A 26,018-nucleotide genomic window follows, 5' to 3' on the forward strand; every position below is an offset into this window, starting at 1 on the left:
TTTATGTTGAATTAATGAGTCTTCCTAAACAGATGGGATAATGCCAGTATTGATAATTTGCAAAAGATTTACTACAATAATAATAATAATTTTATTGTTTATATTTTATTTCTTTAATTTTTATTATTATTATTGATGTTATTTATCATTAATTATTTTTGTGAGTTCCTAACCACATAGAATAATGTTAATACAGATCATTTGCAAACTACTACAACTACTTTATTATTTTTTTAATATTTGTTTTACCTTTTTTGCCAATAAGTCTGTATATTTTTTGTCTTCCCATACACTGACAAAATTTTGGTGTAGGATTTTCTTTTACTCAGAAATTGCTAGTAACTTTGACAAATAATTACAAAGAAATGGCAATCAATAAAACATGAAATTTTGAAGTAAAAAGACTGAAATTGTATTTTATTGTAAATCTTTTTGCAGTGTTCTGACATGATATAAATGTTGATACAGATAAAATGCACTTATGATTTAATTTATTTACAATCATTTTGTTATTCAAATAATTTTTGAGTCTTCCTAACTACATGGGATAATGGAGATCATTTGCAAAGATTTACTACTACTACTATTAGTATTATTATTATGTTATTTTTTATCTATTTTTTAGTTTGACTTAATTTTTGACCCTTCTTTGTCAAATAGTTTGTAAATTTTGTCTTCATTTTTAAAGGAACTTTCGTATGTCTTCCAACACAGATACGATGCACGTTTGTGTGCTTATATTATTGTTGTCGCAGTATTTGCGAAAGAACAGGCTAACTTTTGTGTATGGGATGCTTGTCTGTGGCTGCAGCTTCAGTAACACGCGTCCCCTTGGAGACTAGAGCAGGAGCAACACGTGATACTCCGCCTTACTTATCAGCTTTAGAGGAGAGAGAGAGAGACGCAGTGGGAGGAAAACGAAATAAGCGTTTTCCTCTCTCCTCCCTAAAGCATCTCGGCGTGGGGGGAATTTGGGAGAGTGGGGAACTCAAACGCAAAGTTGACGAACTTTGCACATCTTTTACAAACGCCATTTTGATTCCTCTCCGGAACAACTTTTGCAGCTTCTTTTTTTTTTTTTTCTTTCTCTCTCTCCTCAGCTCATCATCACCATCATCATCATGTCTCGGCGAAAGCAACCCAACCCCAACAAAGTCAAACGTAAGTTACTCGGCTCTCCTAAAAACTCTCTCGTGGGCCTGTTGTGTGTTTATTTGATGTGTTTTAGCTTAAGTTCGTGTTGGAGTCAGAGGGAAAGTTAATGTGGAGTAAGAGGACACTTTTTTTTCCAACTTCAGCTTCCTCGTTGCGCGAGGAGAGAGAGACCTGATGCTCACGCGCACAGCCCAAACCTGCCCCAAACAACACCGTTTCTCTAAGACAACGGCGTGTTTCAGTGCACACAACTTTGGGTTCATCTTTACCAACTTTTTAATGAGATATATAAGTTGTTGCATGCGGTGATGGGGTTCAAAGTCTGTTGCTGTTAGCTAGCGTTAAGCTAACGCGCTGCTGTCGCGCGGAGCATCACATCTCGCGTGCACTTTGATCGCTTCGGCTCGAGCTGGTTCTGCCACGCTTCGATCGTTATCGATCATCGAAAATGTCGTTTTAAATGCACATCTTTTGGTTTGTATGTGTTTTTTTTGTGTGTGGTTTGTTTGTTTGTTTATTCTACTTCGACAACAACCTGTTGCGTCACAAAGTTTGTTTATCTGTTCAAGGATGGCCTATATTTGATCACGAAACCGTTCAGGTAGTTGCAATTTGAGGAAAGAAAATTCGGTTCGTTTTTTATCGTCGAAAGCTTGTCGTCTGTCACATTATTAATCTCTGTTTTAGGGTTATTTAAGATGTGCATCATCAAAGCAAACGCGTTAGGTCTTTTAAGTGTTGTTTTAAAGTGTTTCAGCAAGTTTTATTGAAAGTTTGTCGTTGTGAACTGAAGGAATGGATGAGTCCGCTCGGTCTCTCGGGAGACGGCAGCAGAGCTCGCGCTGGTTAGATAATGGTTGCTAGGCATTTGTGTTCCGTCTCTTTTCCGCCCCTCCTCGGTGAGGCAGAAACTTCAGGAGAGCCGGAGGTAAACGTGGCAAATTCACTCGCCACATTTTGTGCATCATTCTCGGTGTCTTTTATGGTTTTAATATGCTTTTTGATGTAGTTATGCAGTCAAGAAGTAACCTAGTTATTAGTATTTAAAGGGATAGCTCACCCCAAAATTTATTCTGTCATCTTTTACTCACCCTCAAGTTGTTCCAAACCTGAATAAATTTCTTAGTTCTGCTGAACACAAAAGAAGATATTTTGAAGAATGTTTGTTTAAAAAAAATGATGATGAAAGAACTTCCATTTTTGGGTGAACTGTCCCTTTAAGCAAGGCCTCTGGCAGCCATAGTCATGATAAAATGCACTACAACAGCAAGATTTGTGTGTGAAATTTTGCTGGAACAATATAAAGTGATGGATAAAATTGGCTATTGGCTTGTACATCAATGAATATATGAATGACTTTGCAAAGTCATATTTACAAGTGGGAAACTCGGATTGACACATTTCAGAAATGCTAACCTATAATATAAATAATATCATGTAATGTATCTGTAATTTATATACAGAGATCAGTGAGTGGAAGCAAGTCTGTAGCAGATAATGTCTACCACTCAACTTTCGTGGTTTGCTTCACATTTAGTTGTCACAACATGGATAAATAAATAATAAAAATGAATATCTTCTATAATTTTGAATTTAGATGTAGTTAAATGAAGGCAAAGCATCAAGCGTTTGAGTGTCACCAAGTAACTGGCAAACAAAAAGACGGTCTGGAACGGAGTGACACGGAGCAACAGAGACTTCTATAATCACTTGGCTCCGGCTCCACTCCAGGTTTTCCATTTTGCACTCCAGTGAAGCTGACTTCCAAAACACCCATTCCATGCTCCGCTTCCACTTCACGCCACTTACATAGCCTGGTCTGGAGTGGACTGGTACAAATAATAAAAAGTCCCATTACTGCTCAACCAATCACATTAGACGACCAAAACTAGTTTTGGGGGGTCGTGGCAAATAAAGATGTTTCCCTTTGCCTCTTTGGCCTTCTTTTAAAGGAAGGGAGGAGAGGACAGATCCGGATCAGCAGTTCACATTCCATTACGAAATTCAACACTGTAGACGAGCAGAGTCAAGAGCTGCAGCAGTGCACTATCACTACACAGACATCATGTCTTCTCTCCATCTCTAAATATAAGATCTTATGTGACCCCTTAAAATAAAAGCCCCACCTGATGTATTTAGCTGGACCATAAAGATGACAGAAAGCACATTTTCTGTGCTTTTCCCTCAAAATAATGATGTTAAAGTTTGGCAGAGAACGGTCGTGTTATGAATAGGACCATATGAAGGCCTTGCAGCCAGTCTTAAAGGATCAGCTTGATGATGTTGTGGCTAAAGCAGGAGGATGTTTCCATGTAATTTTGTTTGTTTCCTCTTTGGCTAAGGCTAATAGGAAAATTTGCACTCATATTTGTTCTCTTCTTATTTTTAGAGATACATTCTAGAGTTTCTGAAATATGCATTTGCACTTGTTTTTGTTCTCTGAGCTATGCTAATGGTGTTTATGGGGTGTTTTCTTACCGTTTTCACATGCAGGATCTAGTGAATGAGATCTCAGAGGAAACAGATTGATGCTAAGCTTTTAGGGAAGTTTTCAGATTCCATTTTAGTCAGGGCCGTAACCACCATAGACATTGACAAGTCTGCCCCCAATAATTAAAAATGGCCAAATTGTCCCCCCCCAATATTTGATGATATTGATGCTGCTCTGCTGTACTCCATTATCCATCTCTCTGTTTGTTGTTAGGATGACAATAAGTTTTAAAAGTTACATTTTTAGACTGGTCTGCCTCAGTGGTCTAACAGCGCTGTCAGAATGAGTGAGCTGGCCAATCAGATCAAAGAAGGCGGGGCTTACTGTTCACAGAAGACGAGTTTGAATTCCAGTCCAATTCTTTCGTTTTAGCACTAAAGTAGCTAAATATTTAATATTTGACGACTGTTTATGATTGAAATCAGCGACCGACAGTAATATCTAGTGATGCAAACTACTCAACATTTTTATGAAATTTTGCCGTTTTGGATTGAAAACATGCTGTTAATTGATTAATATGATATGATTCATGTAATACATATCTGAATGTGACAAGACATGAAAAGTTTTGCTTTTTTTGACATATTAGACATAAAAATGTGAAAAAAATAATATATATATATATATATATATATATATATTTTTTTTTTTAAATATGATTTGCAAATAGTTTAAATTAATAACTTAACAATAGAATACTTCTTATTTCTTTTTTGTTATTCCCTTAAATCCCTTTTAATCTTTTTAATCTTAATTATTTAATTCCTTTTAATTAGAGCTGTCAAAAGTACCGACTTCAGTACCAAGTCGGTACTGAATTTTTAAAAATGTGACACTTTGAGCGCTGTTGAGCAGAACACCTCTGATTGGTCATTGTGTTCACATGCTCATCAGATATGTCAGCGAATGTCTACAATGATCAACGCATAGAAGTGTTTGTATTTGAAAGCGTTTTGAAAGTGCCACATTTTTAAAATGTTAGTACCCTTAGTAAATGTTAGTAAAATTACCCAATAAAAATGTTCAATGTTCAAGACGTGGTTACGAGTCCCAGTGAATAGAATCCCATGCATAATATCCCAGTCAGTGAATTTCTATCCTTAATTGTTTAATTGTTTATGCATTCTCAAATGCTTGAAAATCAGGTGTCCAGTTTGTTTTGGGATTTTTCTAGGGATAATTAAAAGTATATCACCCTCCCTCGGGTCTCAGTGAGTGTCCTGGGTATTGACATTATCTAAATTCATTATAGTAATTCCCATGATACCTACACAGCAGGCCTAGTTGTGGCTGCCAGACGATAAACACTTTACAGCACTGCTTTGCATCAATGACCTCCTCAGATTTACATTTCATTTGATTTGATTTTCTATCTTCGATAGTTAGACCATTCTACCTGGAATGCTTTGTAAATAATTGATCTCAGATTCAATTTGCGAAAAGTGGATTTGAAACATCACATCTTGTTATACCTTTTATAGCTGGTAACATTAGGCAGATGTACCTGGTTAATGCATATACATCCATTCATTCAAAATGTTTTGCTGCACATCTTATTGGATTTATTGGTTATTAATACTATTGAAGTCAAAATGAGGCCTTACACATGTGCATTAGGGGACCTGTGTGGTGGTGGTCCTGTTATCCTGATGAAGAGGGACCTGCTTTTGGCCTTGGGGCAGGATGGGTTGGCCCTTTGGCTCCCAGGCTATATTTATCCTGCCTTTTTTAGATAAGATTATATTCCATCCTTCTGTGGGGCGTGTAGCAGAGGCAGGGACACAGCAGGAGAACGACGCGGATGGAGTGAGAGATGGAGGAAAATGAGCCCTAAGGTGTAGGCCTATTTGTAGTTTTCCCCCCACAAATTAGGTGTTTATCCATAAATATTAGGATGTTGTTGTATAAGTATACACACTTAGCATCACACAAAAGAACTAGATATTCAAATAGACAAGGTCGTTCAAGAATGGCGTCAATTAGTTGATGTTGCAGAGTTTTAAGTGTTTGTTGATGGTATTAGCACACAGATTAGCTTGTGTTTTATTAAAACGAGTGGCTTATTTTAGAGTGACACGGGCATGCTTCTGTCTGGATGTCCTTACAAGAATAGTTTTGGGTGCTGACACTTCAGCTCCAGCTATATTTGTGGTTGTCCTGGTTGAAGTCCCTCACTGCCTATAGTTTGTTAACGCAGTCAGAAAAATGCAGACATTTCATGAATGCTGCTCTGCCTCCTTCTCACCGTGGCTCATTATCGTTAGATGTGTCATATATGGGATTGAAGGCTTAACCTCAAAAATTCAACCAATCCTCTCTGTGATTGCAGGAGATTGCTGTCATGGCCCACACAGGCAGCACTTATCTTTGGCTGTGAAAACATGAAAAACATGTTTAGTTCAGTAACAGTGAAGCTGCAGGAAAAGTAGCTGTTGCAGTAGATAGATAGATAGATAGTTCAAAACAACAGTTCAGATTGATTCAATTTGAGCTTCAATTCAAATTGTGAAAAACTAATTCAAAATGACTTGATCTACGTTTGCTAAGACAAGCATGACTATTAAGAAGTTGTAATATTCTTTTCTTCCTTATTGTGATTCGTACGGAACTTAGGCCCCGTCCACACGGAGACGCGTTTCAGTGAAACCGCACAAGTTTTTTATCGGATAGGCGTTTCGTCCACACGGATCCGGCGTTTTCGAAAGGTGAAACCGGTATTTTTTGAAACCGGGTCCCAGAGTGGAAAAATTTGAAAACGCCGGCTTGGCGTTGTCGTGTGGACGGGGCAATCCGTATATTTTCTGAAACGATGATGTCATCACCCCACGTGTCGACCCCTAGTCAGACGCGCTAACACCACAAAACAGCACCAACAACAGCAATAGCAGACTCTACATGCTTGCGTTCATGCTGCAGAAGCTACTGAACCAAAATAAAGTGTTATTTCTAAGCTTTGCTAAAGTTTGTATTCCGCGCGCAAGGTTTATGCGCATGCTCCAAGTCTTCTTCGCTGCTTTAAGTGCATTTCTGCGGCAGAATTACAGCGCCACATAATGGTCTGGCATGTATACTACATCGTTTTGAGTCGTTTCAGTGGTTTCGTGTGGACGCAGATATTTTTTGAAACGAGGAAAAAAAAATATCGGTTTAGGGTAAGCTCCGGCTTCGTGTGGACGTAGCCTTAGTCCATGGGGAGTTAATTGAAAGTTTGGATGCTTGTGGTTTGCTATTGGTGGATTTCATGTGATTGACAGGTTGCTCCGCCCTCACGCCAGTAAACATATAATCAGAGAAGAGATTTGTTTGATTAAAGATCATGAGGCACATGAATTAAAAAAAATATGATGTGCACAGAAAAAATAATTTATTATAAATACTGCAATATTCCATTTAAAAAAAAGCCGATTTGATTTCATGATAACTTTAAAACCCTCAATATAGCAGCCACATAGCAATCAGAACACAATATTCCTACCATTGTGACACTTGGGTTTTACAAAGACAGAACATCATAGGAACTGCATATCAATGTGTTCTTTAAGTCTAATGTTAATTTAGTTTTATTGTTTTTATTTTCTGCACTCAAAAAAAAAAATGAATTGTTGGATTTACTTATAAAAAAAGTAGCATCAAGTGGATTCCACGCAACTATATTGAGTAATTTGTAAAAATAACAATTTAGTTGCATGAACAAAAGAAATTTAAGTAAAGCTGACAAAATTTCTTTGAGTAAACACAAATCATTTAAATTTGTCACTGTTATGTAATAGGGCTGCCCAGTGATTAATCGCGATTAATCGTGTTCAAAATAAAAGTGTTTACATAATATGTGTGTTGTGTATAATTATTTTGTATATTTAAATACACACATATATGTATATATTTAAGAAATAACTTGTTGAACAAACTTAATTTAATTGAGGCGCCACTCTTAATGGCATAAATGGTAACCACAAAATTCAAAAACATTACAGAAACTCCTCTAAATGTCCAACACAACTGAACATTAAACACTAACATTATCTAACAACATCTTTCCCTTTACTGAAAAACACATAAAATAACACTTTAATCCCTCAATTTACTCTATTTACTCGAATGCAGTCCCTTGCAGAAGTATGCTGGGAGCTACGGATCCATAGGGCCCTATGAAATCCGTTTTATTTTTTCCCAAATTCCGTTTTTTTTCCCCCCAAATTCCGTTTTTTCCGTTTTAATTTTTCTGGATTCCGTTTTTTTTTCCGTTTTATTCATTTTTTTTGACTCCATTTTAATGGTTAAATAAAATTTTAGTAATCAAAAAGCATGTCTAATTAATTGAAATAATGAATCTTGTCCAATTTACCAACAATTTAATAAAAGTTTAACAAAAATATTAACATTTTTTAGGGCCCTATGATAAACGTTTTATTCTTTAACCTCAAATTTTATTTTTACAAAATTCTGTTTTCTGGATTCCATTTTAATGGTTTAATTCCATTTTAATAATCAAAAAGCATGTCTAATTAATTGAATTCTTAAAAACAACAATATTTATTAATTAAAAATATATTTTTATGATTTTTTTTTTCAGAAGTTCTGTTGTGTATTTAAATTTTTCTGGCAATCAAATGAACGCATACCATTTAATTTATCTTTTAATCATGAAATTAAACTTTTTTTGTCAAACAATGTGCTGCACAACAGAGCTTTACTGTTAAAATTAAAACATGGAAGAAACGCTGAGATTATTGTTTAAAAATATTTTAATAATTTATTGGTAAATTAATTTATCTAAATTCTACTGTACAACAGTAATATGTTTCTGTCAAGTTAAATCGAACTTTTATTTTGACGGTTTGCCTAGAGCTTTGAGTTTCTCTGTATTTATGACGGTAGTTTTCTCAAACGAAGCGGTTAAATGCTGATGAAGTGACTTTCAGAGCAGCTCTGGAGATGAATTCGTGCGTTCATATAGTGAGGCGACAGAGGACGAAAACACAGCGAGCGTCGCATGCGCTTCCGCATCATTCATTTCAGAGTCACACAGGCATGCAGGATTCATGTTTAAATAGTCTTTTGTGGTTTAATATTCACAGACACTAGTCCATATCGCGATTTAATTTAAGTGTACTGACCTGCTCCATTCATTCACCTTCATTCATCAAAAATTTGACAAATTCCGTGACATTCCGCGTTATATAGTAAATTACCGTTTTTATGAAATGCATTCCGCTATTCCGTCCGCGATTCCGTAATCGCGGAAATTATAGGGCCCTAGATCCACTGCCCAGTCAGTTATGTAAACATTAATTTGTGCATTTCACTCAGCAATGTTAAGCTTATTGAACAAACACTAATTAAGTAAAGCTGACAATACTCATTTTAGTAGAAACAACTCAGTTTAATTAAGTTCATGTAGTTACATGAGTTTTTAAGTAATGTGAACAAGGATAGTTTGAGTGAAACTAACAACAGTGAAAGTTATTTTTTTCAGTGTGTTGGTTAATTTGAAAAGTTTCATTCAAGTGATTGATTGCCGTGCTTTTAAAGTCTGTAGCTTTAGAATTGTGGAGAATCTTTCATCAGAGCACTGACCCAATCATTTGCTGTGTTTACCAGTCATCAGGCTAATGGGCCATCAGGCTGAATGCATCTTTTTGGTTTTTGACGACGCCTCACAAACACCGAAGCTCTGTTATTGCAGCCCGTCTTATCACCTTTCCCCGCTTCTCCCCCGAGCCGCTCCAACCAGCAAATAAAGTTGGTATTTGCTAAGAGTTCAAAGTCTAACCCAACGGCTATCACCGATGTGAAAGAATGCCACAATGGAGAACAGGAGGGAGAAAGGGAGGCAGGGAAAATGGAGCTCCAGCAAGCTGAGAAGAGGAGATGAGAGGAAAGACAGGAAGTGAAACTTGCCTCTTCTTTGAGGTGGAGGGGAAAGAGATGAAGGAAGTGTTCGAACAATAGCGAGTTAGCTGCACGAATGTTTTCCCTCTCTGAGATTCAGACAGCTCTATCAACACATAGTGATTCTGACTCCACCGTCCCTGTTTTTGCAGCCGTTTTATTCTCCACATTGTCTTGTTTCCTCAAGATAAGTGTTTAAATTGAAGTCTTAATGATTTATCATTATTTTTTATTCATAATCTTTTATCAAAATAACTTCCCCTCCCTTTTGCAGCGACTTGTCTTTTCTAATGACGTGTTTACTGGCATGGGGGTGGGGTCACCTGTCACTCACATAAGATCCACCAGTAGCAACCATCCAATCAATTCCCAATGGGCAAAATGAAGTCCCGCCCTACATTTTGTTTTTTTCCCTCATTCAAGAAGCCGTTTCACTCAGATATACGTCACAGTAGGAAAAGATAAGATCACAACTTCTGTTTCATGCCGAATTTAAACGCCGTTGTAGAGTGGGCCGACTGATGTAGGGCTCTTTTTCTGTCTCAGCTCTCGTTTGCTCTCTCAAGCCTGAAGCTCGCTCTCTCCCTCCCTGCCTGCTTCTCTCTTGCTGACTAAACAGTTTTGTCAGCTGGCAGTTGCTCGCAGGATTTGCGATAGCTTCTGGAGGCTGGGACGAGGGGGAGGGGTGGTACTCACAGGCAGCACTTGTTGCTTAGTGGAGCTGGCCGAGAGAAAAAGAAAAGGAGGGAGGGAAGAAAGGGTGGAACAGACAAGACGAGGGTGGTTGCAGAAAGGAAAAAAGAGGCCAGCAGCATCGCACAACCAGTTTCTGTCTGATTACGTGTGAGGGAGATAGAGCGCAAATGACACACTGCACTAATGTGTCATCTTGAGTTGGGGTTGGGACGCCTTGTGACCCAAAAAGGGTATTTTGTTGCAGCTTGCCAATGGGTGGCGCAACGCATATTCTGCATCGACACGTTTGAGGACATGCAGACAGGCCTTTGTGTAAACAGCGCAAATCTGGTCTTCTTATGTCAGGCGAAAGCCAAGAGGTTGCTGTTTGCTCCCGTCTGCTCAGCTGGTCTGCCACCTTGCCACTCGACAGACAACAAATATAGCCCGCAAGGATGAGCTGCCCTAATGACACCTTACCTGGCAGCCACAGTGCATGCTGGGAAAAGATGTAATCCTGAGATGCAGCTCGACAAACATGACGTTGACCACAGATCTGTTGGTGACGTTTATGGTCTTTGTTGTCTTTTTGTCTTTTTTATTTTTTTAAGTTTAACTAGTCAACATTCTCTTTATTAACCATCTGGTTAAAAAAACGTTCTATTCCAAGTGCACCACACCTGAAGTGATGGTATAAATTAAAATAAATGACTTATTTGTTAAATATCTTTGCAGTAGTGTTGTCAAAAGTATTGACTTCGATACCAAGTCGGTACTAAAATCTAAAAAAATGTGCTTTAAAAAAATAAAGCGCTCTTTGAAGAACGTCATTGATGTCTATTTACAACATGTTTTTGAAGCGTTGATCATTGTAGCCAATCACAGACATATGAGCGTGTGAACACAGTGGCCAATCGAATCCTCTCAACAGCGCTCAAAGCATCACATTTTTTACATTTCAGTACCGACTTGGTACCGAAGTCGGCACTTTTGACAACACTACTTTGCAGAAAATATGCTTGAAATACGAAAGCAAATGTTGTACAAATGCATCTTAACTTATCTTCTATATACTCAGAAATAATATAAAATAAGAAAAATGCTAAATATTTCTTAACCAAAAAGTAATAGCAATAAATAACACAAGTAATAGGCTATTATTAAGAGCAATGCTTTGTAAAAAAAGAAAATAACAGCACCTTTCAGCCTGACACCATCATGCAAACATGAAATATCAAACATACAGTAGTAGTTCTTTAAAAGTTTTTGCATTCCATTGCACTATTTTTCCTATTGTTTTTATGTTTGTTGGACTGTTGCACTTGTGTCTCGTGTCTATTGCAGCATCTGAAATGGCATTCTAAAAACGCAGCAAAGTTAAAAAAAAGTTTAACTGCGTTTAATAACTTTGCTTGTTTTCCTATTCCACTGCCCGCGTTTCGTTTTTTTTTTTCAACGCAACAACCCATTTCTGAGTGAACAGCCGCTTAACACTAGCAATGTGTTCTACGTTCATAGAGCGTCACACGAGAGATGCGCCATCATGTGGTCACATCATTTTCTTGTCTTAAGGGTTATCATTGCTGTATTATCAATATGTCTAATTGTAACGTTTGCTAACATTTTTATTCAAAAACACGATTTCTTGATTTAAAAATAATAAAATTAAGGCAAAACATTAAATTCGAATTAATCGAAAAAGTTGGAAAAATCGGCCCCACTGTATACTATGTAAGATAAAAATTGGGTGTGATTATCTTTAAGATATTTTGTTTACTAAATAAATTAATTGGCTTGTATATTGTCTGTACTAAAGTAAAATTTAATATATAATATGGTTTAAAATACGGTAAAAATATTTTATTGAAATACTAACCATCTAAGAGCCACTTTGAATGCCTTAGCAATATCATAGCAATGCCCTGGCACTAGGAAGGCGAGTTTTGTGTGTGCCCCACTCACATTTTCTTTTAGGTTCTTTTAGCATGTTTACTAAAGTGCAGTTCCATGGAAATGTTGAGTGTTGAGTGTGCTTTGTTTTCAGTCCACCCCTGGTTCTTATTTGAAGTCGCTCCATGTTGAATTCAATAAGCAAGCTTTCCTGTAGCTGTTCATGCAGTGGAAACAGATAATTCAATAACAACATTCCCATTCATCCTCTTTTTCAAAACCGAACCATACACATACCCATCCACATCCACACACACACAATGTCCTGCCATCTCCTCTCATGAGCTGAAAAGGTACTGTTGTTTGTTCTGCAAACACAGGACACACCTCGTATCCACAGAGACCGGAGCTCATGCCCCTAGTCCTACTGCACCTCAGGCTCGTAAAGAAGTCAACCACACACCTTCTTGCAACCTCTTGTGCAAACACACGGGCCTCCACCTGAGAGCATCCCTTTGCACAGCTGCTAAGAGCGTAGGGGGGATGGGGAGGATGAGATTACTGGACTGGCCTTGGGATGGAGGCGGAGACACTGGGAGTGAGTGAAGGCAAGGAGGGGAGGAAGGAACTCGAGGCTTTAAAACTCTACCAGCATTCCTGTCTCGCACTTTCTTTAGTAAAAACGATCTTGCAAGTTTAGACAAAACAGTTGATCGCGTTTGACTTTTCGCATCTTAGTGATGTGATGACCAATTTCGCGCACGTCCAGAATCGCCAGACGTTTCCAGTCAGGACTAGGGCTGAACGATTAATTGCATTTGCGGTAAAAGTTGAAAGTAATCAAGAAAGTAATCCATATGGCTCCAGAGGGTTAATAAAGGCCTTCCAAATTGAAGTGATGCATTTTTGTAAGAAAAATATCCATAATTATAACTTTATAAACTGTAATCACTAGCTTTGCATTGTAATCACTGTAATCACTAGCTTTCTGCATTGATCTGGATACATTTGAAAATGGCGTTTTCTTTTCAAAGTTTCTCTTCCACCCGATACATTGAAAAATGTTTAAATTATCTTACTGTGCATGCGTAAAACTTAATAAAAGCTCACTGAGATGATACCAAGAGACCAGTCATCAATAAAGATTACATGCTGTTCTTCTGGCACAATCATTTTATTTGCAAAATATCACACCAATAATTGGTGCACCCAGGTCGCATTCAATTGATATGCCATTTATGGTCTAAAACACAATCACCCTCATGATTTGTTGCAGGACAGCAATTGCGACTTACAGTCATTTGAAGGAATGTAATATGAAGATTGTACAAAGTAATATTTAAAGGATTAGTTTACTTTCAAATGAAAATTTGCCCAAGCTTTACTCACCCTCAAGCCATCCTAGGTGTATATGACTTTCTTCTTTCTGATGAACACAATCAGAGTTATATTAATGAAATATCCTGATGCGTCCAAGCTTATAAATATTTATTAATATTTCTTTGATTGTGTTCATATAAGTCATATACACCTAGGATGGCTTGAGGGTGAGTAAAGCTTGGGCTGGTTTTCATCTGAAAGTGAACTAATCCTTTGAGACCAAAGGGGTGGAAAATTTCTGGTAAATTTCTGGAAACTTTCCAGGATTTTTGGAGACTTTAGGGAAATTTACTGGAAATTTTCCACCCCTTTGCATCCCTACCAAAGACTGAAGATCAAAATGTACAGAAAAACATGCATTTTCAAATGTATCCGGATTAGTGTAGACATAACCTAAGATGCATGACAGTTATACCATGCAAGCATCAGTGCTGAAGAAGTCTTCCTGAAAGCCACACCCGGTCCACTCATAAAATCTTAAAACCTTGAAAGAGTCATCACACCAGGAGAATAACACTCCTCGATGACAGGTCAGCCATTTCGAAATAACACCAGGCCACGCTCCTTCTGTTTAGGGACATCAGCATTAGAAAAGATAGCAAATGCTGATATGCCGGCTACTGTTTCCAAAATAAATGCGTCTTTGTGATGGAGCCGGCTGAAGTGATGTGAGAGGGGGTTGGGTTAGAGAGGTCTAGGGCTCTAAAGTGGGTGCTCAAGCCCAATTTTGGGCTGCAAATTCGAATGGCCAGGTGAAAAGGTAGAGGTGTGTCTGCCCCACTGGTCTGAGGTTAATGGTACACCGTCTAGCTCCCATGGGAAACAAGGAGTCAATGGGGCAGGCTCTGCTGACGTGCCCCTGAGGAGACGGCACAAAAGACAGCGAGCAGGGTTCTTTCTTCTCCTGAAACCTGGCCTTTCCCATCAGGGGCTATGTACACAATGAGCAGACAGAAACGCTGCCCTCCTTCAACACCTACTTCACAGCAAGCCAACACGCACGGATATTTCTGAGGGACCCACCCAGATGACATGTGGAAAACCATGAAGTCAAATAAATAATGTAAAAGTCTCAATCTACTTGGATGAATCTCATTGCTGTTATATATATATTATACAATTATATGGCTCAGATATTTCTTGACAGTTTTTTTTTGTGAGATTCACTCACTATCGGCATTTAATTGTTTTCTGTACAATAGCTGGTTGGATTTCTCTGTGTGGTTCAAAACAACTGCTTGTTCAAATGCTATAATCCAGCCTGTCTGTGCCTGTCAATGAGATTATAAGAGGGGATGAACGGTAACTGCCACATTTCAAAATATCTCCATCGGAGTTAGTCATCAGAAATGCTTTGGATACCTCTACTTCCTTCATTTAGTTTCTATCCATCCACAGCATCCACAAAGTATGTCTGTCCAAGAAGTGTTATCATTAACCAGGGAGTTAGAACTCTACTCGTGAACTTTGTTACCAAGTGGTTGGGAAAAGTAGAGCAGAGGCAATAATAAACTTAATCAAAGAGCAGAGAAGATAACCAGGTTGTTGATTGGCTCATGAGAAGACCAGATCAAGGGTCTGTCTGAAAGTACAGCCTTTACAAAATGCATGTTGCATGACAGAGCTCCGACAAAATGGCTGCTTCGCTTATCCTTGTGGGTTACGGTTACTGCTAGCCTATATTTTGTAGTTTGTGAATTTTATAAAACTTTTGAAACTCATGCAGATATTTGCAGGCATGTGAAGGGTCGTAATTGTCAGCACATGACTTTCAAAAACTTTCAACATCCTCATTTGGTATATGATGTGCAAAATGTCTCCAATGTTTTGTCTCCATCAGAGTTGCATAACATGTCATAAAGTGGGTAATGCCCTGTAATGTCTTCTCTTAGATTGCACTAATTTCATTCTGCCATAATTTTTGAACAGGGTCAGTGGGTAGCCCATAAGTTCTAAAGAAATTTACAAAGAAATTCAGGGCCTGTAGGAAAAAGGTTGTTTGCTGCATTGTTTTTGGCTTTTAGACCACCATAGATTTATTCCCAGATTTCAGGTGTTAATTCATTTAAATCTTTTCCTGATGATGTCAGGATTGGTCACTTTCGAGCTGCATGTCTGTGTTTGTGATTCAACTGCCTGTTTCATGGCTTGCTAAGGAAATGGCCTATCCCACAAGGCTGTGTGTGAGTCTGTTAAACCTCTGCTGAACAGGAAATGGTGGATACTGGATGTTACTGTTATGATAACTATTGTGCTACATTAAGGGAATTGTTCATCAGAACTAGTAAAATAAATGGTTTCAGTAATGGTTTCATGTAAAGCCTTCATTTGGCCAGGGAAAAGCAGACAGGAGAAGTTCTAGTCTGTTCTGCTAATCTGGCTCTTTTGTAAGTGGTAAACATTAAATACTTAATCAGGTTGTGCTCTAAGAACCTCTCGCCAAGGGAAAAAAAAGTGTTTAAAGCTCTCCAAAATCAGTGGAGGAAACCAGAACTTTTTCCATTGTTGAACCATGTGACCGTTTTGCTAAGCCTCGCTTGCCTTTGTTTGAAACTTGTAATTGTCCCTTCCTGCATGTTTTAACCCTTTTATCCTTTCAGGACCTCACGATGTTGAGGGTTGTCACCCACCCACCAATCTGTACCCACTCTGGTGCCGCCTTACATCTGATGGGACTCTCTTTATCAATGTGTGGGCAAACATTAAGGGGGCCTATAGAGATGGAAATGAGGCCTTTGCGGCCCTGCAGCCGAAATGCTAGTGCCCTAACGCCTCTACAGACTGTCATGGAATTACAAAAGAGATTGGTCTGTAATGACCAGCCGTCCTTTGACTGCTACACTCAGGGCTTGTGTACTTTCTTTCATTTCTGTACCAGCTGATGTCATTCAGATTCGTCATTTGAAGGTGGTTTCAAGCTAATTGACACTTAAAGAACAATACAAGCATGAATAACATGTTGTGATGTCCAGTGGATAACGTTGTATATTTGTGCACCCTACTCCCAAATTTAGCCTTTTGAGATTTAAATAATGTTTCAAATAGACTAAACTTATGTGTATAGAAGGTGACACCTAGCATACTTTTTTATTTTATAAAATATAATCTGCTAACTGTTTCTATCAGAGTGTTGTGTGTGGGATGGCAGAAATGCAAGATGATAAATGTTTTTCAAGCTGCAGATCTATTTGTAATGTTATGCTGAATGATGACATTGAGTGATGGCTAGCAAAAATGTAGGTGTAACGATAAAGCTTTTATGTGAATCGTTACAGACATAGTTTACTCCAAATGGAGATCCGATACAGTGCAATATAGGGACTTTTTACACGGCACCATTTTCACCTAAAAACAGAAAACTTTTTATGCGTTTTGGCCGTTCATTTTCACGACAATGGCGTTTTGGTGGTCTGAAAACACAAACTTCTGAAATGGGTTTCAAAGTTGAAGTTTTTGAAAACTATACCGTTATCATCTCCGTGTAAACTGCAAAAACATAAATCTGTGAAAACGATGATGGCATGCACATGCATATTACGTGTTTAGTCTATCCACCTTTTTTTTTTCAACGTGGAAATAAGGTGTTTTCTGTGAATGTGCGATACTTCTGATTTATTAGCCGCTATAGGGAAATAACGAGAAGAATATCAAAGTGCAGTAAACTGTAAAAATAAGGTGGATAGACATGCTCGAGGCGAGTAAAGAATGCTTGCGTAGTCTTTCTTTACAAAGTGACATCGCCAATTACTTGTCTGGCATGAGTAATACTGCGTTTTTAGTCATTTTCGTGGATCCATGTGACTGGGGATAGTTTTGATAACATTGTCATCTATACAAAGAAAAAACGTTCCATTTTTAGTGCGTCATTGTCGTGTAAACGTATCCATGGACAGAAATTAACTCTTCAAAAAGATTTTTGATTCTTTGGGTAGAAGCTTAGTTGACCCTTTTTCTCGTGTGAAATAAGATTTGGAAATTGCAAATAAATGCGTCAAATTTGAGAATTGAATTCTCTTGCATAAAATTCCCACTTTTGGCTCGTTCTTTGTAGACTGCCTCTACAGCCTTTTGTAGGATGGTCAGCCTGATGCTAACCACCAAGCTGCCACATTTACAAAAAAATTGGGACTTTAACGCTTTCAGCCTGCAAATTCTCCTCTGAAGTTCCAGTGCCTCCACCCCCCCACTCTAGATGAATCGCTCCCTTGTAGGAGCGTGTCCTCAGGCAGCCGCCTATGTAGAGAGAGCCCTGCACAGCAACTCTGGAGCGGTACGAAAGGGAAAAAAACAATGTGACTCTTATTTCAGGCAGGGGAGGGGGGGTTGTACGTGATGTGATGCTAGGGAGTCGCTTCAGCACAGCCGAGAAGCCCTGCGCGTCAGCACACACTGGAGTGTGATGGATGACCCCTGCTGCAACCGCCGGTCTGGTTGTCACTCAGGCGAACGGCAATAGCAAACAGCTGGCAGCCTGGGGCGTGATTGGCCGAAGGGAGTCACGTGGGTTGCCTTTGGGGGTGGGGCCTTAAAAGTGGGTGGCGGACGGCCGTCACAGCACCAGTTGGCTGATGTTTTGGCCTTGTACTTTGGCCTGCATCCTTGCTTTTGGAGTTTAGGCCATGTAACATTGGAACAGAAGCCAAAAGTGGGCCAGAGGGGAGGGGAGGTGCAGGAGTGATCGAGTGATTGAGTGAAAGAAGAGGGAGCGAGGGAATTTACACTGACTGACGATAACATCGCTGTCAGAACTGGGCCTTCGAGGTGTCCAATAAGTGCTTTCACAAATCTTTCTTAAGATTTTTTCTCTCACCAAACAGGCAGTCTTTTTCAGGGGAGGAGAAAAGCAGTCTTGACTGCCACAAATCATGCATGGTCACTGCATGTCTGTTTATGTGTGCACATTTGAGCCACAGAGAGATGTTCTCAGCATCAGCTCGATGAAGGCTGTATTCTTCTTTGCTTTACAAAGAGCTCCATTATAGTGTGCCGTAAGAGGCATATCTGCCTAGTTCTCTGTCAAACACCCCTCCAGTGGTTTTCCTTTTCTTTAGTCTTTCAAATTAATGATGGAGAACCCACTGTGGTGGCTCTCCAGCCTCAAAACCTGACCAAGCATATTATTCACAGTGAATCAGATTGTCATGAGTTTGGTTAAACTGACTAAAACATTCTACAGATTATGTATTAATCTGGTTTGTTTGCACACCTCATTCATAATTAGCATCTTTGTTTCTTGTTATTTTGTTCTCGTTGAACGTTGTACTAGGGAATCCCTTTGCAATAATGATGCATTCACTCAGATCACTTTCAAGATGCGTGCACAGCATTGTGGGCCTCTTCTTCAGGATGGCTTGTAGGAGCTTGCCGGTTTAACAGGACTGAAAAGGCCTGGAGGTACCCCCCACCACACCTCCTCCTCTTCCTACTCCTTGTCTCTTTGTGTTCCAGGTGTACAGTGAATTTAGAGTCAATTTCATGAAACCAGCAGACACACCCATACTTCAACGGTGCATAAAAGAGAGATGGTTATCGTAAGATTCTTTATACTTTTATTGCAAAGTTTGGCAGTTTGGGAAACATAAGTCAAACCTTCAGTCATTATGTGGCTTTTTAGATTCATTTTTTTATTTTACATGCATTTATGCTCACTGTTATGCGTAAAGTACCCTAAATAACATTTTTACTTGATGGTTACATCACATGACATTAACTTAAACCTCTGTTGAAAATGGAAAATGTTTTTTGAAACCTTGTGAAACAACATGAATACAAAGTGTAGATTTTTAAGGACTTGGCATGTTGTAACCTAGAGTTTTTTTTTTTCTTTACTTTATCTGCTATTACTCTGATATCATTGAACTCTTGATGCATCCATTTCTCATCCATATCCCACGTTATCACCAGTGATGTTCAAACCAAAGTTTTGTGGTAGAGTTTTGGTAGATGTGTGTTGCACGTTTACAGGACCCAAACATAATTCAGTTGTTCTAGTAGCTGATTCGAGCCATATACACACTGAGGTTTGGAGAGCCCTCTGTGTGCCTCTGGATTTATGGAGCCGAGCTGTCACTGCTGCCCCTCGATGAATGTTCTATTTGTTGCACAGATAGACAACTGTCAAAGGAGAAAGGCATGGGCCCACTGCGTCCTTTCTGCCATAAAAGCTGCCACCCCGACCAGCTCTGCCGAGAGGGAGGGATTGGGGAAAAGTGGGAGGGAGATAGGAGGAATTCCCATGTGACCGCTCCCAAGAGGATTTTTTTCCATGTATGAAACAAAAGTTCCAGTTTTGCATATACAACGCATTCGAAACCAGTTGAAAACCTTTACTAGACCTTTAATTACTCAAAACAATGTCCATGAACAGTGTCAGTTTCAGTTGCAAAAAGCAAATGTCTTCATAGCCATTGGTCACACTCAAAGCAAGTCAGAGAGAATGGCACCTTAGCAACGGCCAAGGGAAAGATCTCTTGGTCTTCCTGCAGAAACATGTCTGTCAAATAAAGGAGTGATCATAACAACTAGAACAACAGGAGGGAAGGAGATTAGATGCTCAGATCCTCCTTTCACCCATTCCTCTACACCTCACGCACTGTTTAACCAAAGTAAGCCTGGGATGAACATCCCCATGTAGTCTCACATCATTGTGATTCTTGACATTCATGGCTCTTGTTTCTCCCTTAAGGAAGAGTTTTAAAATGGCTGCCCTGTTTTGGACGGACTGGTGGGGACAGCAATATTCTTTGAGAGAGCTTGAGCACACACACACCATCTGTAATGAGGGTGGACAGTGTATGCTTTTTCCAGGCAGCTGTCAATGGCACACTGATCTGTCAGCATGGACCCTGCATCTGCACTCCTCTGTAACTCACACCACGACTCTCCACAGAATCCGGGCAAGAGCCAGCGTCTGTCTTCGCTTACAAGAACTCTATCTTTGCAAAACCAGCCTCTTTTGTGCGAGAATGCAGTTCTTTCTCTTTCCGCCCATGCGTATTTGCATGGATATGGAGATGAGCCTGAATACGAGGCTTAAACCTCACCCATGTGACCAGTCAACCGCTCTCGCAGTACCCCACTGTGAAGTCTGACCAATCCAATGCACCATATGTGTCCTTTAGGCCCAAATAAAGGCCCACCATCTGCAAAAAAGAAGGGTAAAGACTTGTCCCTGTCGCAGGCACCTGTGAGGTTTGACAGCTGAGTCGTCCGTTGCCAAGAACCCCTCAATTTGCATGCTTGTTTACATCATCTCTTTACCTCTGAAGAGCCAGGAACTATCGAGCCTGCTGCACAGCTGAATCCAGAGGTCCCCCATCCCCCTTAAAACACCCAAAGAACATGTGTGTACCAAGAACCAGATCTTCCCTGTGCATCCTTGCAACTCTACTGTACTTAATGGATCTATTTTAAAGCCATTTAACAAGAAGCACTGTGTTTTCAAAGTGACTGATTTGGAAGCTTTGAAACTTTTTTTACTGAATCTGAGATGCTCGCATAGATACAGAGCTGGTTTGCATGAAGCAAGCTCGCCCCAAGGCAACGCAGCCAGGGTTGATTTGGAAATGAAAGCCACTTCCTGCACAGCGCAGTTCAGCTCGTTGCCTGTTATGATGTATACGCGACTCAGGTGTTGAATGATGTTTAAGAGTAAAACAGTCGACCACACAGACAGTCATGGATTGATGCCACAACTTCATTTGCAGAACTCCCCATTTTGTTCAAAGTTGAAGCGAAAGTTACTCATTTGATGTATTCACTCATAGTTTCTTTCCTGTTGTTAGTCATTTTACCATGAAATAGCTGTCAGCAGACAAAAATGAATGTGCTTTCTTGGTGCCACTGGTTGAGGCCAGGATCTTCGCAAATTTGTCTGCAGAAAATCATGTATAAGGAATCTTGCCGCTGAGAAAATAACCGGGTTTGGTGACGTGTCTGCTTTTGTCCTCTTTGGTTTGTCCTCTTCTCTGTTCTGCTCTAATATAAACCATCTTCTGTAAAAGGAACTCAAACCTCACTGGAGTTTCCACATGTTGCCACACAATGGCTGGTCAGATGATTTCAATTCGCTACGTCTTTGCTTTTGATTGCATCGCTGGCACTTCTGCTGAATAATTGAGAAACTTCCTGAGGGATGCTTTTGACCATTCATTTGGACCAACATTTTTTGGCATAGCCATATTTCTTTGGACATTGAAATATAATACCATTGTAAACTTTTATTATGATGGTAATACCATGCACTGTAAGCCCGAATAAGTTGGCAAAACTCAAAGAATTTGAGGAAATCAGTTGCCTCAATTTTTAAGTTAAGAAATTCGAAGTTTAAGTAAGCAGAACTGGCAGATTTTATTTTATACTCAGACATTTTAATTGTTAACTTGAAATGTTTGATTACACTAATTCATACGTTTAACTTAGCTAATTTTCTAAGATGTAAACAATAGTATGGTATAGCACTTGCTGAATGAGTGCAGCAATATAAAGCATTCAACATACCTGCTCTCAAACCAAGCCACATGCACTACTTGTCACCATGATGGTAACTCTCCAAAAACCTTATATAACACTTAATTTTAGCATTTACTCTCCCTTTCGAGTGTCATTGGCAAAGCATGCTGAGAAACAGAAATCCCAGCCCAGTTTCAGTTCAACTTAAGTTCATCTAAATTAAAAGAAATGAGTTAATAAAACTCAAAATAATGAAACAGTTCAGTTTACTTAAAATATATCAGTTCTGTGAACTTGAAAGTAAAAATAAAAGTGCTAAATACTCATAAAAGTTAATTTGACTGAACTGATTTGTTTAATTTAAGTTTGTTCTACTCAAACCAATTATTTTGAGCATTAGGGTTTACAGTGGAATTCTTTGAAGCAAATACATGTTTTCTTCTATAGTAATTTTAGTTTTCGAGTTATGGCTTAGCAATTATTTGAAGATGGTTAAACTGTCGACATTTATAGCTAGCTTCCTAAATAATTAAGCAGTCAGTTTAATGGCACAGACCGCCTCCTTGAGTACTGGGGGTTAATTATGTCATAGTAGAGTAAGAATGCATGTTAAGTATGTATCAAGGGACTGCTTTAATGCATTGTGTTGGCTATAACTTCACATCTCAGTGTGACTGCGTTTCTTGCTTTAGGCCCACTTCTGATGGGATTGCTTGGAATTTACACCACAAAAAACTTAAAAACATTCTTCAAATAGGACAGTTAACAGTTAAAGTAGGAAAGTGGACAATTGTCTTTTGTGGCATAGTCTAACTGAAGTAATTAGTATCAGCCCTTCTGTAGGCTGTGTGTTTATGTCTTGTAGGGTGTACGGTTTGCATTGATAAGGATATGAGACCTCAGGGTGGTGCAGGTTCTGGTAGTTCCCTCCCTCCATTCGTCCTCCACCCCCCTCTCCCCGTCAATGTCTCTGGTGTTTAATAGAAACAAAGCAAACAAGCCGGGGAGTGAGCAGTTAACTTAGCGCTGTCTTTCAAGCAGCAAACGAGCAAACTGGCCCATCCCGTTTGTCCAGATTCTCACCTCTCTCTTTCTCTGCACCACATTGCCTTCTCCTCTCATTCATCAGTTTTTTGCCCCCTTCTTTCAAACATTTCTTTTAAACTCTACACCTTCCTGTTTTTGCACAAGCCCCATCTCCTTTTTTTCTTTCACTGTTTTTTATCTTCGCCTCTCGCTATTGAAACTGATATTGAGGGGTGATGTGCTAGGCAGAAAGCAGCACTATCTCAGCGCGCCAACTGCTCTCAAACACGTCGGTTCCTGCACTTGTCCGTGCCTGTCATCCAGCCCTGAAACAGAGCAGTAGCATTCTTTCTCTCTCTCTCTCTCACACACACACACACACACACACACACACTCTGAAGTGCTCATGCTCACACATGGAGGCGGAGGTAATCACATAGAGTGCATACACAAACAGGTTTAACCCAAAAATGGATGTAGCCTATACCTGTGCTCATTAAACATATATTCAGCCTAAATTAAACCATTTCCTGGCACGCAGAAAATGCATGTGACCTATAGCAGTTAATTGTAGTTCATCACAGGGCACCTCTTTTAGATTATTTTTTAAACTGTTTAAAGTTTAAAATTTTCTCAACAGTCTAAGTTTGAATCTATTGACTTATCTAATTAGTTGTGTGTGCAAAGAAAACCTCACTATTACTGGTGCTCATACTTAAGGTTAGAGATTTGAACAAACCCATAACCATAGCGTTAAACTTAGTGGCATAACTTCTGCACTGTTTGTGCTACAGTAATGAATGGGAGTGACAGCGATTTAAGTCACATTACTTAAAGGGATAGTTCACCCAAAAATGAAGAATTTTCCCATGATTTACTCACCTACAAGTCATCCTAGATGTGTATGATTATCTACTTTCAGACGAACATAATCAGAGTTAAAAAAAAATTAAAAATAAAAAAAAAAAATCCTTACTCTTCCAAGCTTTATAATAGTAGTGAATGGGGATCAGGATTTTGAAATCCAGAAAAGTTCATCTATCCATCATAAAAGATATCCACAGGGAGTAATAAAGGCCTTCTGAAGCGAAGCGATAGGTTTTTGTAAGAAAAATATCCATATTTAAAACGTTAACTAAAATAACTAGCTTCCGGCAGACGGAATATGGATAATGATATTGAATATGGATATTTTTCTTACAAAAACCCTTTGTTTCACTTCAGAAGTCCTTTATTAACCCCATGGAGTCGTGTGGTTATCTTTTATAAATATTTTTGGACTTCAAAATCAGGTGCAATTCACTACATTATAAAGCTTAGAAGAGCTGGGATATTTATAATGTAACTCCGATTGTGTTCTTCTGAAAGAAGAAAGTCATATACACCTAGGATGGCTTGAGGGTAACTGGGTGAACTATCCCTTTAAGGCTAAGTCACATTATTGTTTTGATGCATATCTAGGAATTTACACTACCATTCAGAAGTATGGGGTTGGTAGGATTTTTTTTTTTTTTAATTTTTTTTATGACTTTAAAAAAAAAAAAAAAAATCACAAGACTGCTTTTATTTGATCAAAAAAATACAGTAATAATGTACAGTTTTACAATTTAAAATAATTGTTTTCTATTGCAATATACAATATATAAGATGTAATTTATTTCTGTGATCAAAGCTAAATTTTCAGCATCATTACTCCAGTCTTCAGTGTCACATGATCCTTCAGAAATCATTCTAATATGATGATTTGCTGCTCAAGAAACATTTCTGATTATTATCAATTTTGAAAAGTTTAATGTTTTTTTTGGGTTTTTTTGATGAATAGAAAGTTCAAGGCATTCATTTGAAATAGTAAATCTTTTTTTTTATAAATGTCTTTTATTGCCCCTTTTGATAAATGCAATGGCTTTTTTTTTTTAATCTTACAGCCCCCAACTGTAATGTATTTGGTTAAAGTGTAAGTTTATGCACAAAGTTCTGTTATTTTATTTATCATTTATTATAAGATTGTCTTATAAACCACAATATGGAGGGACTTACTACAATGCTTCTTTTTTTATTTTTTTTTTTTATTCCTTATTAATGTTGTTTATATTTTAAACATTACACTGGTAATGCATCATGGGATGCTGGCTGTGTAAAACTGATCTGGCCTGCTTATTTCCTCTCCTTTTGTTTTCTCCTTTTCTTTGACTATTGTGTGATTCACACAATAACAGTTGATGAATACAGTCAGTATCCTGTCATCATCATCATCAGAGCAATGTAATATGGGAGAAGACACAGAGGCTAGGTGTGTTTCACAGGGACAGAGCAAAAAAATCCATCTTCACACACACACACACACACACACACACACACACACACACACACACACACACACACACACACACACACACACACACTGGTGTGGCTAAAGACCATAGCAACCTAAAATGTCTCCTCCACCCAGGCCATTATACCTGCCTCTTTGCCTCTCAATTAGGCAGTCTTACCAGCCACTAATCTGATAATCTCTGTCCTGTCTCTCTCATCCCATCCTCCATCTCTCTCACATCTCTCCTCTGACGACTCCTTCGCTTGTCTCTCCATCTTCTCTCCATCCCCCACCACCAACGGCGAAGTTTCCTGTGAACTTTTTATGGTCATCTGTCTTCAGTCTGTGAAGTCTCTCTCTAATTTAAAGACACACGCTCCATCACCCCTTCTGCACGTCTCCTCTCTTTTGAAAAGCTCCTGCACAAAGAGGATAAAGCTACGTAAGTCTCTCCTCCTCTTCATCTGTGCATCTCCGTATCCCTCCATCCTGTCTGCGGACAGCTAACAGACGTTAAACGGGCCAATCGCTGATTAGTGATGCAACAAATGATGCTGAACAACTCCTTACTGCGTTTATTAGTAGCAGACCCAGACTGAATTTGCAAATTTTTTTTTCTGCTGATTTTCACCTAAAATTTATAACAATAGGAATTTCAAAATCATTAAAAAATAATAGTAATAATAATAATGTGATTTTAGAAAATATTAGTTCCAACAAATAAGTAATTTAGCCGGTTGGGAT

General features: G+C 38.8%; 1 protein-coding gene across 3 annotated transcripts in view; it reads left to right on the forward strand.

Annotated features, from left to right (window-relative positions):
• Positions 1-855: 855 nt before the first annotated feature.
• The window catches only part of rreb1a (ras responsive element binding protein 1a), a 59,507-nt gene continuing 34,344 nt past the window's right edge, over positions 856-26,018 (forward strand). The window contains exon 1 of one of the 3 annotated variants that reach the window (XM_048175326.1): positions 856-1,161. In XM_048175326.1, the coding sequence (XP_048031283.1) occupies positions 1,122-1,161 (40 nt within the window). In that variant the 5' untranslated portion in view covers positions 856-1,121. Of the gene's footprint in view, positions 1,162-25,393; positions 25,717-26,018 lie in introns of those variants that run through there. The other 2 variants (XM_048175327.1, XM_048175328.1) reach the window with 2 other exon arrangements.

Source organism: Megalobrama amblycephala, linkage group LG22 (assembly GCF_018812025.1).
Source record: "Megalobrama amblycephala isolate DHTTF-2021 linkage group LG22, ASM1881202v1, whole genome shotgun sequence".
Taxonomy (NCBI): Eukaryota; Metazoa; Chordata; class Actinopteri; order Cypriniformes; family Xenocyprididae; genus Megalobrama; species Megalobrama amblycephala.